This window comes from Lates calcarifer, unplaced genomic scaffold, assembly GCF_001640805.2.
Source record: "Lates calcarifer isolate ASB-BC8 unplaced genomic scaffold, TLL_Latcal_v3 _unitig_4589_quiver_709, whole genome shotgun sequence".
Classification (NCBI taxonomy): Eukaryota; Metazoa; Chordata; class Actinopteri; family Centropomidae; genus Lates; species Lates calcarifer.
This window is the reverse complement of record NW_026116990.1, coordinates 72,562-90,276: the sequence shown is the minus strand read 5'-3', so window position 1 is coordinate 90,276 and position 17,715 is coordinate 72,562. Positions and strand designations below refer to the sequence as shown.

The 17,715-nt window shown below is 39.6% G+C and overlaps 2 protein-coding genes across 3 annotated transcripts in view; one reads left to right on the top strand and one right to left on the bottom strand.

The window, feature by feature from the left end:
- The window catches only part of trappc8 (trafficking protein particle complex subunit 8), a 35,830-nt gene extending 32,606 nt beyond the window's left edge, over positions 1–3,224 (top strand). Inside the window, 2 exon segments of the mRNA XM_051068465.1 lie at positions 308–482; positions 484–3,224. Coding sequence (XP_050924422.1) covers positions 308–482; positions 484–543 — 235 coding nt within the window. The 3' untranslated portion in view covers positions 544–3,224.
- A 910-nt stretch (positions 3,225–4,134) lies between these two features.
- On the bottom strand, positions 4,135–16,552 carry ctns (cystinosin, lysosomal cystine transporter). 2 transcript variants are annotated; one of them, XM_018701851.2, is made up of 11 exons: positions 16,411–16,552; positions 15,287–15,389; positions 14,994–15,072; positions 12,669–12,759; positions 10,681–10,784; positions 8,181–8,318; positions 7,856–7,955; positions 7,322–7,441; positions 6,506–6,676; positions 5,164–5,281; positions 4,135–4,517 (listed from the first exon to the last, which is right to left on the bottom strand). In XM_018701851.2, exons 2-11 carry the CDS (start codon positions 15,360–15,362, stop codon positions 4,372–4,374), a joined length of 1,143 nt encoding a protein of 380 aa, XP_018557367.1. In that variant the 5' UTR covers positions 15,363–15,389; positions 16,411–16,552; the 3' UTR covers positions 4,135–4,371. The 2 variants fall into 2 exon arrangements, with proteins under 2 accessions (XP_018557367.1, XP_018557368.1); XM_018701852.2 differs by lacking the exon at positions 16,411–16,552 and adding an exon at positions 16,251–16,404.
- Between the last annotated feature and the right edge of the window lie 1,163 nt (positions 16,553–17,715).

The following is a 17,715-nucleotide window of genomic DNA, read 5'->3' as shown; positions in this document are numbered from 1 at the left end:
GAAGTTTAGATTTTTTTTGCAAATTTATTAAAAAGGGAAAAAATAAACATATCATTTATATAAATATTCAGACCCTTTAAATTTAGCTCAGGTTCCTCCCATTTCGATTGATAAGGGAAGAAATATTATTATTAGTAGAATTATTATTATTTAATGTTAGCATAAGGCAACATTACAAAATGTGAACAAAGTGAGAGGGTCTGAATACTTTCCAAATGTATGGCAGGTACAGACAATACGTAGAACACATTCACATCAAATAGAACACAAGTGAACATACTTTGTAAGATCTCTGTGCCTTTTTCAGCCCAGAGTCTCTGGAGGTCCACAACTCATTCACCTGGGTGGGTCAGACCCAGTACAAGCTGCAGCTGAAGCCTCAGGAAGTGCTGTGCCTGACTCTACGAGCCTGTTTCCTCCAGGCAGGAGTCTACAACCTTAACACGCCGCGAGTTTTTGCAAAACCGGCCAAGCAGGGAGCTAATGTGTGAGACGAGTCAGCAGACAGCTAGCCCTGCTCTCATTATCATCAACAACGCCTGAGAAGAGCATCATGGTTTAAAGATAGGTGGGTCTGGACTTTATGGACACAGAAATCATTGACCAGCGCCCACTAGCTACTCTTAAGGTGACCATACTAGGTCTTCTTGAATAGTACTGGACAGTAGGACACACATACATTATGTATCTATAGTAAAATAGAAAAGCATTTGTTTCAAACAGCTACAGTTTATAGACATTGATGAGCTAATGGTACAGGTTAAGTGGCTGGACAGTTTATGGACCTCAGAGCTAATGAGTGACATCAGCTAAGCATCATCACACATGGTTTACCCTCCTACCATCAGGTCATCCATACTCCTCCTGTCTCCAGCTGCCCTGTTTCACCCACCAGCACCCACTTACTGTTTGAAAGTGTAGGTTTGCTGATGTAGACCAGAATGTTGACTCTGATCTAAAACCTTAAAGAAAAATCAGAGACAAACTGCTGCACTTATTTTGTACAGGGTGTGTGTCCATGATGAGCTACATTACAGGGGTATTGGTTTGTGTACATCTGGTCCAGTTCAGTTGGACTGGCCTTTAGTTCCATTCTCTGTGGAATGATGTCTGCTGTCTGTCTGTTTTAACAACTTCAAGCTGCAAATATACTGAACCGTTACAAAATCAGATGTCAAACTCCAGAATGAACTGAGCATCTGTTTTGAAATTTCACTTACTGTTTCATCCTAATGAGCTGTCTGAGTGTTGTACATCTCACCACCCAGTCACCTTTTCATTGAGTCTGCGGCTACAAAGCTCCAGCTTATCCTGAAGTCCAAGGCAAGATGGAGGCTGATAACTGTACCATGTCCTACTGCCCATTCTGTGTCAGTACATCAGGCTACCATGTCCTTGTGTGCACGCAGTTGATTTTCTAAAGTCTGTTTAACCTCACTGTATTGTGATCAAGCTCTTGTATGCATTGAATTGACTGCTTTTCTGAAAATTATGCATTATATTTATATAACAAATTGGGTGTAAATAGAAAATAAAATGTAACTAATGATACTGTATGTATTGTAAGAGACATCTGGACAGGGAAAATTTGACATTTATATAGTATAGTGCCGTGACAGTGACAGTTTCAGATCCTTTAAGTATATAAAAATTGAAAACGTGTGTGGAAAAAAATAATATAATGTAAAAGACTCTTAGCACTGTAGCAAATGTGTGTTGGATTTATTGTCTCAGGCAACAGAGGTACTTAACTGTATCCAGACCTGTAATTTTTTTCTGGGAATTTGGTGGTTCCAGCAACCTAAGTTACAATCCCTAATTTAATATTCACACATTATGGGTATTTTACTGACTAATACCAATATAGCAATATTTTCTTTAGCATGTTTAAATAAACTGTAAATACTTTCAGACCAACAAAATTCAGTATTTAGTATATATATAGAGTCTGTATTACTCAAGCAGAATCTGCAGGTAGTTTAGAGAAGACTTTGAAACAGCATTCGGACTTTCATGGTGGGACATAAGATTTGCAGGAAATATAGATCTATCATTAAAACTAAATTCAACTTTAATTTATTCAAATATATTTTGTTGTGTAACTGTTAACAAACTTTAAACCTAATTCTGGTCAGTAATAAAAAAATGAAAAATGCTAGGAACAGCAACTGCCTACATGGGTCATGGAAGGCATGTAAATGTGTGTGTGTATTATATATAATACTCATTGGTAGTAGTATTTTATAATATTACTCATTATTTCATCTTTGTCTATAATTAACAGGGTAGATTTATTTATTTTCTGTAAAATAAACTATTTCATTTTTCATTTTTAAGACCAAAAATTGGGTACACATCTTTTTTTAAAAGCACATTTTATAACTCTATAACATCATGCTTCTTTCCTATTCAAGTTACCAAAAATAGAAGACCAGGACATTTGCATCAGAATTATATTGTTCCATCCATCCATTATCTATACCTCATTTGAAAGATGTGGAGGTGGCTGGAGTCTATCCCAGCTGACACTGGGGGCGGGAGGTGGCAATGGCCTTTTTTGCGTAATGGGTACGTATTTAGAAATTCAACATAAGTCAATGATAACCCATTTTCATGTAGAAATTATTTTATTCTATGGAATAATATTGCCATTGAGCCATTTCTGAACAAACATTTTTGTGTTTAAATTAAATATCTTGGCTATTCCATATGTAATATCTGTATGGAGAGAAGCTGTGCTTTAAGGCCAAGGTCCAAGCTAACAGTACCTGCTAGTGGCTGGTTTTGCAGGAGGATTCTCTACATAATAACTGCATTTAAGTAGAAATTCATCCCACAAATTTTACTGAATTCTTTTAGTTCTATAAGCGAGAAAACTTTAGAAGTATAATATGCAGGATTTCTCTCTGTATTTTCTTACTTATGTGTTTGGGACATTTCACAGTGGGTGTGTAGCCAGTGACAGTACATAGGGTCTGAGGGGTTCGTAGCAACCAGATTATATTGCTGTCTTCATCTCCCTCCTCAGTCTTTGTCGGTGATACAAAGAGCTGCAGGTCTGTGTCTGTTGGAGCGAGAGTGGGCCTTAGTTTGGTCCACATTCATTCAAAATCCAGTGACACTGCATCTTCCCACAGGGTTGTGCAGAGGTGTGGGCATGTTTATTTGTACTTTAGAACGTAACCACTGTGAAACGATCAGAAAATAAAGTTTTATTTTTCTGACTCACTGTTTTGTTTTCTGCTTTGAAGTCAGGCCACTAGAGTAAGGACTCAGCCATAATGGTATGTGTCCAACCAGGTAACATCCTGCATATTATACTTTTAAACTATATTAATTAAAACCACCTGCCTAACATTGTGTAGGCCCCTCATGCTCTGCCAAAACAACTCGGAGCTGTCAGAGCATGGACACAGGATCTTTGAGAGTGTCCTGTGGTGTCTGGCACTGGGACATTGGCAGTGGATCCTCTGGGGCCTGTGGGATGCTGGGTGAGGACTCCATAGATCAGCACTGTCCCGTACTCGAATCAATACTAGGTGGGATCTGTGTCTAGTTCCCAGAGATTTGGCACTTGCATCCTTCTGTAGCAACAGCCTTTCACACGTCAAAAAGAAACAGCGAAGCTTATCCCTATAAGCAATATTGTGTCAAGGAACGAGACTCATCGTAGAGAACGTGATCTGTTAACCATTTGTGTAGCAAATATATTGACTAGACCCTAACGGACAACTGTAGTTGCTATCATTCAGATCATGATTTAGTCAGGCAGAGGAGACTGCCTTCCATGGCTTTCTCGTTTAAATTAGATTGGCATAAAACATAGATGCCATTTTTGTGTGGAATTTAAAAGGACAATGGAACGTGAATGAAATCACTTTCTTCCAAAAGGTATTCCCTCATTTGTTGTTCATGATGGTGTTGGAGAGTGCTATCTAACACGTTGCTCCAAAATCTCTTATGTGTTGGGTTGAAATCTGGTGACATATATGATTAACTCATCAAACCAGTCTGAGCTGTGCTGTGGATGGGAACATTGTCATCCCTGGAAGTGACTACTATCATCAGGTTTAAATGTTTAGTCACAGGTTAAATTTATCACCTAGAGTAAGTTCTGTGTCACAACTACACAGCTTATATGTGAAACTGAATTTATTAAAAAGTGCTTACATCAATACGTCAGTCTCTTATATCAACCAACATACTCATACAATGGTTAAAAAACACCCCCGCACCCCAAAAAAGAAGTGTCATTCCTGAGATATTGTAAAAGATCAAATGTGCTCATTCTTGTTGACTGACAGAGATTGGTCATTTACCCCCTTGTGATTGTGTGTTGTGATAGTCTATCCACACAACGCTGTGTCAGCATTAGTCTCCTTGACCTGTAACAGCTTCATACTGTGGTGGCTGTCTGTAGAGACAGTAGTGCTGAGTCATGAAGAGGATGTCAAACGCCACAGAGAACAAACCCAGACCAAATTTTGTGGGATCACCAAATATCAGCTTCCATTCATCTGAAAAGAGACACAGATTACAGTCAATGAGCTCTGTCAGTCAGATATACACTATACTCTTTACTGTGACAAATGTGGGTGTTATTACCAGCAGGTGATGAATATATCATTTTTTTAAAAATCCATTTACATTTTAATGTCAGTACTGTCTTCTGGATTCATTTTGTGTTTGATCAATTTGTCCAACACTTTGGTCCAGACTGAACTCTTACAATAACTATTGAATTGAACTAATTTTCATGGCAAACACACAGAATGAGTTCTGATCACTTTGGTGCTCTCTAAACTTTTCCCCTCATCAGGTAAAAACTTGAGTTTGTCCAGTGCAATTTGTTTAGTAGGCCTTTATCACAAGCATGTGGGCTGGTCATGGTATTTTCTCACAATTTTAGTTCAGCCTCTTTGATAGAAACATACTGTAAATACAATCAAGTCAAGTCATTGACAGCAAAAAACAGATACAACAGTCACACCCTCAGTATAACTAAAGCCTACTGGAAGAACATCACTTGAGAGGATCAATGTAAGAAACCTTTAAGTTCATTAAAATGAACTGGTACATTCACATTTGACAACTGGCTGTCCTAGTGCTACAAGTAACCAAGTACAGCAAAGAGCATAAAACAGCATAAGTTACAGTAGTTACCATTGTTGTAAGACTGTAAGATCATTTGTAGAATACTGAAGATTCCACCAGTGAAGTCCAATAAGACATTGCCAATACTCCACCCCTCAGTACTCTGTCTTCTGTAGTTCATGTACGCCTGCAAACACAACCAGAAAGCCACCAACACTGTAACCATCAGTGATAATTCCTACTATGTTTATTTCCTTTGTTTGCATTGGAACAACACAAAAAGCAGAGAAAAGCCATCAACTTAATATTTTGTAGCACACCCTTTAGAATGACTTTGACTTGAAACTTTCTCTAACCATGAATGAGTAAATTACACCTCTCTAGAAGAATTCTGGACCACTCTTTTTTTGCCAGATGCTCCAGGTCTCAGTTTTGAATAGAAACCTTTTTCAGCTGCTGTTCTGCTCTATCCACAGGTGTTCTATGGGATTTAGATCTGGACTCATTCCTGACCACTTCAGAACTCGCCAGCACTTTGTCTTTAACCGTTTCTGGCTGGCAAACTCCAGTCTGGCTTTTTTATGTGTCTGCGTGTCAGCAGTGACACGCGTCCCATTTCATTCAGATGGGTAGGGGTAGTGTGAGTGGACACCGCTGTATCCTGTATCTGCTGATCAGCTTGAATTTGTTTGGAAGATGATCCAGGGTCTTTTATCCACCATTGGAAAAACATCACAAAGACTGAGTCAACGTTTCTCCATTTAAACTGCTTGCAGGTGTGATTTCTATATTACCAGCACCTGTTACTTGCCAAGGGTGAGTTTAAATACAAACTGAAGGAGCATTACATGCTTGAAATCCAATTGTTTCTTACAGTTTTGAAAAGGAGACAATAATTTTGTCCAGTCCATTTTTGGAGTTCTGTAATGGACTACACATATAAATGGTAATTGGACTGCACCACTCAAAGCGCTTGACACAACAGGACACATTCACCCATTCACACAGCATTTGTCCTATCCATATAAAGTGCTGTCTAACAAATACATACACATTCATACACCAGTTACACATAAGTTCAGTATCTTGCCCAAGGATACTTTGGCACGCGGACTGGAGGAGCCGGGAATCGAACCACTGACCTTCCGATTGGGCAACTGCTCTATGTCCTGAACCACAGCCGCCCACAGTTCTGTGTGGAGTGGTAACAGAAAGATTTTTTTTGGCTGTTTTTTTGTGTTGTTTCAATGCAAACGAAAGAAATGAGCATGTGATTACCAAAGTTACCAACAATTTTAACTGAACGTTTTAACAAGGACAGTATTTACTGCATGGCTACTGTACTGCAATGCATTTCATTTTCCATGTGTTTCCATTTTTTGTACTCTATGTGTGCATGTGTATAGCTTACCTGAGGCACATATTTGACCAGAGTGACTCCTAGTTTAATGTAGGAGAAATAATAGAGGTAATCCAACCAGGTGATCTGTTTTGCTACAGCAAGAAACAAGCTGATAAAGGCAAATGTCCAGCCAATCAGCAACAAAAAAAGGGCAGTCCAGGAGACCTTTTGACCCCCCCTCTGAAAGACAGATGATACCGAGAAACACATACACAGAGTCAGTGATATCTTGTCAGCCAAACTGCATGTCCACACATCCACACACATATGATGGAATCAACAACTTAAAGCTACAGTACTTAAGTTTCTTATATTTTTTCATTGAAATATACAAAATGCATCTTAATGTGGAGAGAGACTGTCAAGGGCCTCCGTGGCCCAGACTCATTGAACAGTTGAGGAGCAGAAGTATTCCCCTCTTAAGTGTTTGGGCAAGCCCCACCCCTCTAACCAATCAGTGGAGGCCATAGTCAGGGAAGGGGCTCATAGATGGCAATATGTGAACACGCTAGTATTAGCTGCTGACAGACGTCACTGTGGCTGATTTACAGGCTAACAAGCTCATACTAATGATAACATCCTGCTTGGACAAGAGTAAGCATAGTTTAGCATGTAGCTACACTATCTGCAAAAGAACCCCTGATGTCCACTGGATGTGGCTCCATTTTGTCTCTGGTATGGTTCAAATGTCCTGTGAAAGTGAAAGCTAAGCTTTTTAGCTAAGCTAAGATCCTTTGTTGTTTGATCTTTTTCTGAATACTGGAACTTAAGATATACTTTTAAAATCCACTCTATCACAAGCTTATCTACATTACAGACACACACCTCATACACAGCAGCCTGGCTGATGTACACCAAACAGAGCAGGACAGCATGGAGACTGAAGAAGACATCATTAGCGTTGACTGGGTTAATTCCATTGGGGTACTTCCTCAGAAACTCCTCCTACAGGGCAGGCACACAGCAACTTAACAGACAACAGACACATTTACTGTACATGCATCACTCAAAACATACTGTAGCTCCAAACAAAGACAAGGAGTACAAAGGTTCAGCTATTAAGCAAGTGATCCAGACTCCTGTAAATATGAATACATGAACAAGAAATGCCCAAAATAGTCTGTTGCTACATTGTGCTGTCATGGACTGACTTGAGATTCAAGCCTAGAGCAGCAATCTGGGAGGGAAATTAATCAGACAATAATTAGGAAATGATGAGTATGACTGCTATTTATCAAAATGATCAACAAGTCAGACCACAAAAGGTTCCTCCAGGCGTGACAGCACAAACATGACCAGTACACTGATCTTCATGTGTAAAAACAGTGCAGTTCCCTTTTAAAGGAGGGAGGTAGTTACCTTTATATATGGCACCCAGAACAGCCCTATATTGAAGACACTGTAGGCGATGAAGCCAGTTAAGTTGAGAGCCAGGAAGTCAAAGTTGAGACCTACAACACTGTAAACAAACATGCATGAGTATTTTTCTCAATTTTTTAATACATTTTTTGAATATACAGACCAGAAAGAGAGAGGGGGACAGAAAGGAGTGATGCTTCCAGGTCCACACCTGGCCACTGAGGCACTTTCTAAACAATTAACTACAAATGATTATACCGTTATCAAAAGACTACACAAAAAGCAAAAAACCTAAGAGAAGAGTGGATGACAGACAGAAAATTACCTTTTCCTCCTCCAGTTTTCCCATGCTTGTGGATAGAAGGACACCGACCAGGCCAGAAAGTACATCCAGCCAATCACTTGACTGATAACTGACAGGATATTGCTATGGATGACCATAAAGCGGATCCTGACAGCCAAACTAGAGGAGAGAATATCAGGCTTACACACAAAGGAACTACCATCAAAGTACCATCATCGTAGCATTATAATAAAATAAGCAAGACCCCCAATGCAATGTTTCTTTCCAATTTTTGACTCGAACCAGCCAATGGACTTGTCTATTTACAACAACACTATTTTAAAAATGGTCATTAAAACCAGCGATAAACCTTTTTTTAAATAATAAATGTAATATTATTTAGATACTGATGCACACTTAATTTTCTAAATACCCATTAGTGTCTTAAATCCCACATTGTCCACAATTCTGAGCAGCACCAAATCCTCATCCCCTAGCTAGATAGAGTGTGACCCCTCAGTCACCTATTTCCATCATTTCCTGCTTTTATCTAATGTTTCCAGACTTCATGAGATACAGATGGATTGGGTTGTACTGACATAAAACAAGTACAAAGTTTTAGGTACAGTTTTAAAACATTAGGAGGACCTTCTAATTGCATTGAACAACGGCTCTTAGTGCTGCATTTGATACTACTGACCATCATATCCTATTACAGAGTCTGAAGCATTTAATTGGCATTAAAGAAACTGCACTAAGCTTGGTTAAAGTCCTATTGATCAGACCAACAACAGTTTGTACACATTAACAACAAATTCTGCATGTACACAAAAGTTAGAAACAGAGTTCCACAAGGCTCGATCAATTCTATTTACCTTATATATGCTTCCTTTAGGCAATGTTATTGACTATACTTGTCAATGAAGCCTGATGAAACCAATCAGTTAGCTAAACTTCAAGCATGCCTTACGGACATCAAGCACATCAACCCTAACCCTAACCCTAACCCAATGCAGACAAAACTGAAGCTATTGTACTTGGCCCTGGACACCTCAGGAACAAATCTTCTAATTACATAGTTAATCTAGATGGCATTACCCTGGACTCAAGCTCCCCCATAAGGAATCTAACTGAATCAGAGTTATCTTTGATCAGGATATGTCCTTTAAGTCCCACATGAAAGAAACTTTAAGGACTGCCTTTATTTCCAATGTATATTGCAAAAATCAGGCATACCCCATCTCAAAAAGATGCAGAAAAACTAGTCCATGTATTTGTTACTTCTGGGCTGGAATATTGCAATTCATTATTATAAGGCTGCGATCTGTGACAAACTACCTACTGACCCCCAACAAAATTAGCAGCCGCGGCAGTAAGTTTCACCTACATGTACAAAATTCAATAGGCTTATGGAACATCCCAAGACTTACAAAAAAGCCACTTGGAGTCATACCCTAAACCCAACAGGAAATCAGTTCAAATTTGGTCAGTGCTCTCTCACTGTCTCTCTAAACCCAACCGGTCGAGGCAGATGGCCGCTCACACCGAGCCTGGTTCTCAAGGTTTCAGCCTCTTGAAAGGATGTTTTTCCTTGCCGCTGTTGCTAAGTGTTTGCTCATGGTGGGCACTGTGAGACTTTACTTGACTTCACAATATCCCACATCCCCAAGTGTTCTGGTAGACCCCTATGTCTCATTCAGTACAGCCTCAGCATTTAGCTCTTGTTAGGCCTATACTATCAATCTACACAGCCCACACTGTAGCCTAAGCAAATAGCCTACACCATTATAATTTATACTTGTGCCCCAGTGTGTCACTTTGTGAAAATGGTAAGTGGCAGTGGGGTCTCTATGTGTTGAGTTTCCTCCTTTGCCTTCAAACAATGGCGACTGAAACTGAGAGAATCACGTTGGAGTTGGAGTTAATAAATGAACAATAATGTATATGTCAAGCTATGGTGTAGGCTATGCCATGGAGTATGCAGCTCCATATCGACACAGAAGTATAAAGTGGCCTTAAGTATAATCTTTGCTCACCAGATTGAATCAAAGAGAGGGGAAGTTAAAAGATAGGTTCACATTTTTGAAGGTTCAAATTAGTGAAGTAATACTCACATGCCCATAGATAGATTGAAGGACAAGGACCCATCCTGTACATACTAGCTGTTAAGAAATATCTTCCTCAGGCAATTTTAGCATAAGCCATGAGGGACAAAATCAAAAGTCCTTATTTGGTTTAAAATTGTGTAACTGTCCCCCTGCCGTGTCTCTGCAGGGAAACGTGCTCTCTAGAGCCAAAAAGAAGAAATTTTGCAATAAAATCACAATAGAGGATAGGCACTCTATTTGTCTAACAGACTGCTGAAGCCTCATATTAAATTCTACTCAACTATAGATTTCATTGTTACAGAGAGTGACCACTGTGAATTTTGTCTCTTTGAATGTACGTATGGGTATGTAAAATACACTTTTAGGATTAGACCTTAAAAAAAATGTGAACCTATCTTCAAGTCTTATGACAGTGCATCTGTACTGATACCCACCTGTTGAGGTCTGTGTTGTTGCTAATCAGGTACGTGGTCACCTGACCGACATCATGGGCTGTCACATTGAAACTGACTGAGGTTGCATCCACTGGCAGCAACACCTACACAAAAACAACAAGAGGTTTTGGTCAACACCTTTTTGGTAGGTAGTGTCATGTATCTCCATCTCCACATGTAAAATTACACAGAGTGAGTTGAGTGACACTGAGGCCAGAGACCTGTACTATGAAACAAGTTCAACACACACAGGATATCTTTTCATTATCTGGCTTCACTAAACCTAACAACACAGTCTGGCTAAGTGATGTTACGATGCTGGTCATCAACTTATAAAGTCAACCCAGGATTTTCAGAGTGAGTTCATGTGAAAGAAGCAGAGTTGGTGGTTAAAAGCAGCGCTGTCAGAACCATGAGTAACATAGTTTAAGTATCTAATATTAGAAGTAACGCTGATAGCTGCAGGTCGTTTCGGTTCTAGCAACATCCAAAAATGACATCTATCAAGGTGAAATGTGAACAATATGATCACGAGCAGAAACGCTAGAAATAATTTGCAATTATTAAAGTCAGGCTGAAGACTTATTGTAAATAAGTACATAAATTATTTTTACTAACTGAGTGAGTAATTCTGCTCTGTAGGCTGATGGTGATTTATTCTGTGTTATGGTGAATTTATGATGCAGATAAAGTTACAGTAATGTCAGACTGTTTTGGAGTTAATGTCTGAGGTCCACCTGACTGAAATGTTCATTTATAAGCGTGGGAAATATTCAACAGTGTGAGGATAAAAGCATCTTTGTTCTATCAAAATGAAGATAGAATAGTCAGTATGTGATCATTTAGTTTGATAAACTAAACACTGAGCAATAAAAATATCTATTGATCTTTACTTTTTGTCACTTTATTGTAAACTCTGTCCCTGTCAGGATCCTACAGAAATGACGACGCTAGTTTTCCAGTGATCTGATTGGTCAGTAGCTGGGCTGTTGACAGCTTTTGATCTGATCCTCTGAAGTTAACCTGCCCGGAGCAGGTTAACCGTTCAACATCAGTAACTATGATGATTTACCCCGATAAGACTGAAAACCCAGAGTTAAACCTGAAGTTACCTCAGTAACTGCAAATCTTGCTTCGTAGCACCATCTGATTGGTTACATGCAGAGCCACAGCAGGGGTAACAGCCAATCAGCAGTGAAAGCTGTGCATGCCAGTGCTCACACACACTGAACAACAGCTTTTTGCACCACAATCTGGTTCTGCTCAGTTGGGACTACTAATTGATTTGAGACTCACATTTCTGTGCAAATTTTATTTAACTTTGTTTTATTTACTTTATAAAACTTCAGGAAGCTATTTATTTATTTATTTAAAAATTCAGTCAACTTTATGAGAGATGCTGCTGACCCTGGGAGCTCGCTGCACTTTTTGTTTTTGTTTGGACTTAAAACAAAGATAAGTGAAAGATAAAATAACATTTCAGTTATATTGAAATTTTGGAAAACTTTATTTACTGTAGAAAACGTTTAATTTCTTCATTTAACTTTATAAGACATGCTGCTGAGCCTGGGAGCTCCCTGCACTTTTTGTTAGAACAAAGATGTCTAAGATAAAAAAAACAAAAAAACTTTAACATGTTGCAAATCTGAAAAGCTTAAAGGCACTTTAAACAAAGTTAAGTGTTGGAGTTTGTATTATTCAATTTTGACGCCAATATTTTCACTTTTACTGCAAATGAATATTGGCTCCAAATACTGGTTATCGGCCTCCTTCGCTACTAATAATCAGTATTGGTATCGGCCCTGAAAAAACCATATCGGTCAATCTCTGATCTTAATATCTTTCTTCAACAACATTGGAGCTCTATGGCTCAGAAGAATAAGACAGATCAGGTTTTGGCAACACGATGTATTTTCTACCTGTTTTCAATAATACAGTATTTTCAGTATATTTCTAGATTTATTGGGCGTTTTCATTTCATATGTTACCTGTTCAGGCACTGTGATTACAGTTGAGTAGTTCCGCTTGGAGCTGTAGGTGACATTTAACTGAATCACTGCTGACTGGTTAACAAGGGAACTAGAGGAAGACACAAAAACTTCAGTCAAAACAACAGCTGCTTTTAGAAACTCCGAGAACACTACAACAACAATGATCTGGATTTTACTTCTTTAACTTGCTGAGCACATTTGACTGTTCTAAGTGTTGCACAATGCCTTACATGGCCAGTGTGGACAAGTCCACTGCCACTGACATGATATGTTCTTAAGTATAAGTGCCCACAGTACAACTATAGTGTGCCTAGTCACTTATTCACCAACAGGCCTCAACCACAGAGTAGTTTCATTTTATGGCAATACAGAGGTTTAAGCTAGGCTAGCTATTAAACTTTTGAACAGTAGCATAATAAATTATAATAATAAATTTATAAAATAAAATGAAAACCAACGTGAATGACACGTGACTGGACTGGGGTGAACTCCTAACCCTAACCGCAACCCATGGATTTAGGCTAAATAAAAATTACAAAACCTTTTGATGAATGTGAGCTGCAGTTATGGGTAATGTTCTCTCTCTCTCTCTCTCTCTCTCTCCTCTCTCTCTCTCCTCCTCCCTCCTCTCTCCCCCCTCCTCCTCTCCTCTCTCTCTCTCTCCTCTCTCTCTCTCTCTCTCTCTCTCTCTCTCTCTCTGTGTCCTGCTTCATCAAGAGAGTAGGAACAAAGCTCCAACCTCGATAAGGCCTGCCTGAAGCGGAGGCCTACACTGGATTGAACTTTGATAGCGACACAAGTGCCTTCCAAAGGATTTAAGACCAAGCACCAGTAGGCACAACACAAGGTCTGCCAGCTGAGTTTACCAGCAAAGCAGAATTAGCGTCAAGTGGCTAACTCTGCAAGGAGAACGAAAGGAGCAACCACTGATCTCCTCAGCAACACTGAAGCCACACAGCCATGGAAAACTACAGTTTACTGGATCTTAAACACGACAGGGCTTTGCAAAGCAGCACACCAAAAAGGCATCTTCTTTTTCCCATGGACTTAGTAAGCCTGTGAATATTCTCATTAATCCAAGTCATAGTTATCTCAAGGAAATTTAAATCGAACTGCAACTGGACTTAGCTGTAGTCTGGGAAGACGTTTCACCTCTCATCCAAGAGGCTTCATCAGTTCCTGTACTCATCTGACCAGGCTGGGACTGGACCAATTTCTTTGAGACATGGACTTAGTAATGTAAGTGGGCCTAGTTTACCTTACCTTGCATAGCACAGCTTGGCTAAGTATAAAACTAGTTTACTTTGCCAGTGTATGTATGGATTTAATTTAGCATATTTGCTGGAGCCTAGTCCCAGCTGACATTGGGTGAGAGTTGGGGTACACACTGGACAGATCAGCAGTCCATCACAGGGCTCACATATGGAGACAAACAACATGGAACTTTGCACAGGCTAATCTACATGTTATATTTCTTTCTCTATTTATGCAAAGTTATATTCAGCTGCTGCCATAGACCTAGAAGCAAATGCATCTGGAATTACAGGAATAGCGAACCAAGTCAATCCTATGAGAAGTGTTTCCCATACCACTGTATGTTTGTTTTCCCACTGCCATGTAGTGTTATCTTCAAGCAGACCACATAGAGCTTTTGTGTCATCAGACAGTGAATGAATTTCAGTATATAGTTAGCTGAGCCCAGTGCTCACTTCAGCCCTGACCTTCTTGCTCGTTCCACCAGCACTTTCCTTGGTTCCTCATATGTTCTTGACCATAAGTCTTCTGAGAACTTATCTAGCCCAACAGAAAACATATATTTTTCCTCTTCTGTGAAGATGAACGTGTTCCATACATACAGCACAGCGTGACCAGGCACTGTCAGGACAAGGGCCTCTCCTATTCCTACAGCAAGCTGGTACAACTCAAAACTATGCTGAAAAACTTTCCAGTGCTGCAATGCATTCAAGTGTAAACACTGACCATCAAGTTTGACTCTTCTGGCAGATGAAAGCTCATGTTGTACTCATGTTACAAGTTATTTTTATGAAGTCTCTCTTGTGTGATGTGTCAATGAGACAGGACACCATGACTGCCCTAACTCGCAAGGCACTGCTTCATTTCACTTGCTAATCAGAACAGACCATGACTACACAAACTGCAAACTACTAGTAGGATAGATATTTAGAACTGCAATTTGCCACCAAGTTAGTGCCCACAGTCTCTGCCTAGAGCAAAGTAGTAAATGCAAACAAAAACCTTTTTCTCAGTATGATATGAACACAACTTCTCTGAAACCCTTGTGCAGACAGTTTCTGTGGTTACCTTGAAGTGATGGTGATGTTGGCTGTAGACTGTTCCTCAAGTGTCACAGCAGCAGGAGCAACCAAATATACTGTGGAGTCTGGAGGACAAACAGAAAATGTAAAAAATTCTCTGAGATGCTCACAGAAACAGTATACAGATTGGCATCAACAGGTAGTATGACTTGATTGCAACTGTAATTGTAATTTGTTTATTTGAACAGGGAACGTGTACAATAACACATTGGAATACCTATGTATGTTTTTAGAATTAAGCTAGCAAAATCACTGCAAATAGCCATAATAGTCAGGCACCAGAGATGTTGGACAGTGTCATCAGGAGCAGCAGCTGAGCAGACAGCCATCTCTTGGCCAAGCCCAGACCAGCCATCTCTGCAAAATTAAGGAAACTGCCAACCTAAAGAACACAAGGCACACAAAGAATCTTAGCATTAGACAGAGTGATTGCTTTCACATTAATAAATGTGTAACAAAAACAGCTGCCAGGGGAGCAATGTGTTTCACATCAAACTTCCAAAGTAAACACCTTGAAAAGAGTGGTAATTCTTAAAGCCATTTTCACACATGGAGTGCAAATGTCACCCATGTCCATCTATCATCCATACACTTATTTAGTACACATCAGTAATCCAGGACCTATGCAAAGGAGCAATGAAGCTTGGAGGGACTTAGTGGTCCAAAACCCAGATAATACATAGAAAAAAATCTTCAGTACGTAGTGTACAGTACAAATGATATATGTATATAAAATCATATTTGAATTTGGGTGACCACCCCAGGTCAATTGAGACGATTTCTGTGTTAGAGGAAGAGAAAAGAGATGGACTTTGATATAAAATACAGTTAAAATAAAGCACAACAGATCTGGCATGTGACAAGACAAATTAACAGTTAACGACAGAGTTAGAACTTGGAAAATCCATTTTTCATGTCACTGGGTCTTTAATACAGAAAGACTACTTTGAAAATGCTCAGTACCACAGCTTTCACCCTTCACACACATTGGTAGAGAAGGGCTGGAAAAAAGGGGAAGCCATTATCACTAACACTTATTTGTGTAGGCTTTTGCTAAATAATGTGAAGCTTATCTTTAGTGTTTAACAGAACACAAAGGCAACGCAAACAACGCAAGACTCAAATCTGTTTTGCTTTTTATTTTCGCATCTGCTGTAACAACTTCAGGGCTCCAAATTCAAGTAACGTTAAGTGTCCAAACTCACTGTCTGTGAAGAACTTGTCGTTTGACAGTAACACTTACACTGAATAAACTTAGCAGATCATTCTTTTCTCATCCATTTGGTCTCAGAGAATACGTTGACATAGTACAAATGTAGCTGCTGACAGAAGTAGCAAACTAAACGATTCTAACGCTTGAACGAGGGAACCGTATCTGGACCAGTACAAATGATAAAACCTACCGCAGCTGTGCAGCTTCAACTGTTCCGTCATAAACTGGTCACAAGACAAATCCTCTTCCTCTTCCTCCTCTCTTCTTCTTCTTCTTCTTCTTCTTCTTCTTCTTCTTTTAATGGCGGTTGGCAAACAGCTTTTAGGTGCATTGCCGCCACCTTCTGAAAAGGAGCGTGGTCCAGAATGGTCCTCGTTACTACACACATTCTCCTGTTAAGACCAGTTAATTCCAATATAAAGTTATACACCTCACATGCTATGAAAATAACTGTAGCCGTTTTTTTCACAAGCAGAAGCAACACAGCTGGCCATAACAAATAATTAAGAAAGGCCCATAATGGAGGGAGTTGAGGGGGCAGTCATCTCTGACCTTGGTGGCAGCTCAGTGTCCACACTTTTTGTAATATCATAAGTTTAAGGTATCTTAATAAGCAGCATGCCCCTCCTCTGAATCTCAGGCAGAGGTAAGTAAGGACATAGCTGAGGACTTCAGTGGACACACATACCTCTTTCATTGTTTGTACTTTTATGTGTATTTAATGGTGACTGACACAGGCTAGGCTAGGCTAGGCTAGGCTATTTATGGCAATTTGCTATGAGCTAGTACTTCCAGTCATACATCTCTTGAGCAAGAATGAACCGTCAAGAGAACAAAGCCCTGGTTTTGCATTCACTTTATTATATTTCAGGAAGGAGATAATCTACCTGCCTATGGCTCTCTCCTCTCTTGAGTAGCTTTTGCTATTAAAATGATTATTCATATTAATAATATTCAAGAATGATTATGCTAAATCCTGCCGCATTCTTTCTCTCAGTGTGTCTTTTGCTGTGCAGAGTGGACCTGACAATGTGCAGGTTTTGTACAAGTGCACGATTGAGCTTGACTGTGAGAAAAAAATTATTATTGAGACTAGCAGAGTGAGCCTCTCACAATCAAATGTGCAATGTGTGCATTTTCTCAACAAGACTGCGTGCGAAGGGGCGGTACTTATGCAGGATAACACCAAGTTAACTACAAACATAAACTGCTTGAAGCATTTTAGAGATGCAGCATTAATTACCATGGCAGCAGACCCCGGGTAAAACCTATCCACCTTTTGTAGTATGGGTTAATTAGGAGGTTACACCTGATGTCACTAAGTTACTTCTGTAGTTACTCTGATAAGCCAGTAACCTTGATTCGTATCACAGGCCTCATCCTCTCCTGTCTCAGAGAAAGAGAGAGCAGTAGTTGAGGGAGCTACAGAGTGGGTAAAAAGGGAAGTGAAGTTAGCAGGAACAAAGCAGTGAAACAGAGAAAAAAAGTGCTATTT

Excerpts from the sequence above, each read along its gene's own strand:
- ctns (XM_018701851.2), bottom strand. The coding sequence starts at position 15,362 with ATGGCTGGTCTGGGCTTGGCCAAGAGATGGCTGTCTGCTCAGCTGCTG. Across the intron at positions 15,073-15,286 it reads GACACTGTCCAACATCTCTG|ACTCCACAGTATATTTGGTT; the intron begins GTGCCTGACTAT and ends TTTGTCCTCCAG. Across the intron at positions 5,282-6,505 it reads TGGTCAAATATGTGCCTCAG|GCGTACATGAACTACAGAAG; the intron begins GTAAGCTATACA and ends TTGTGTTTGCAG.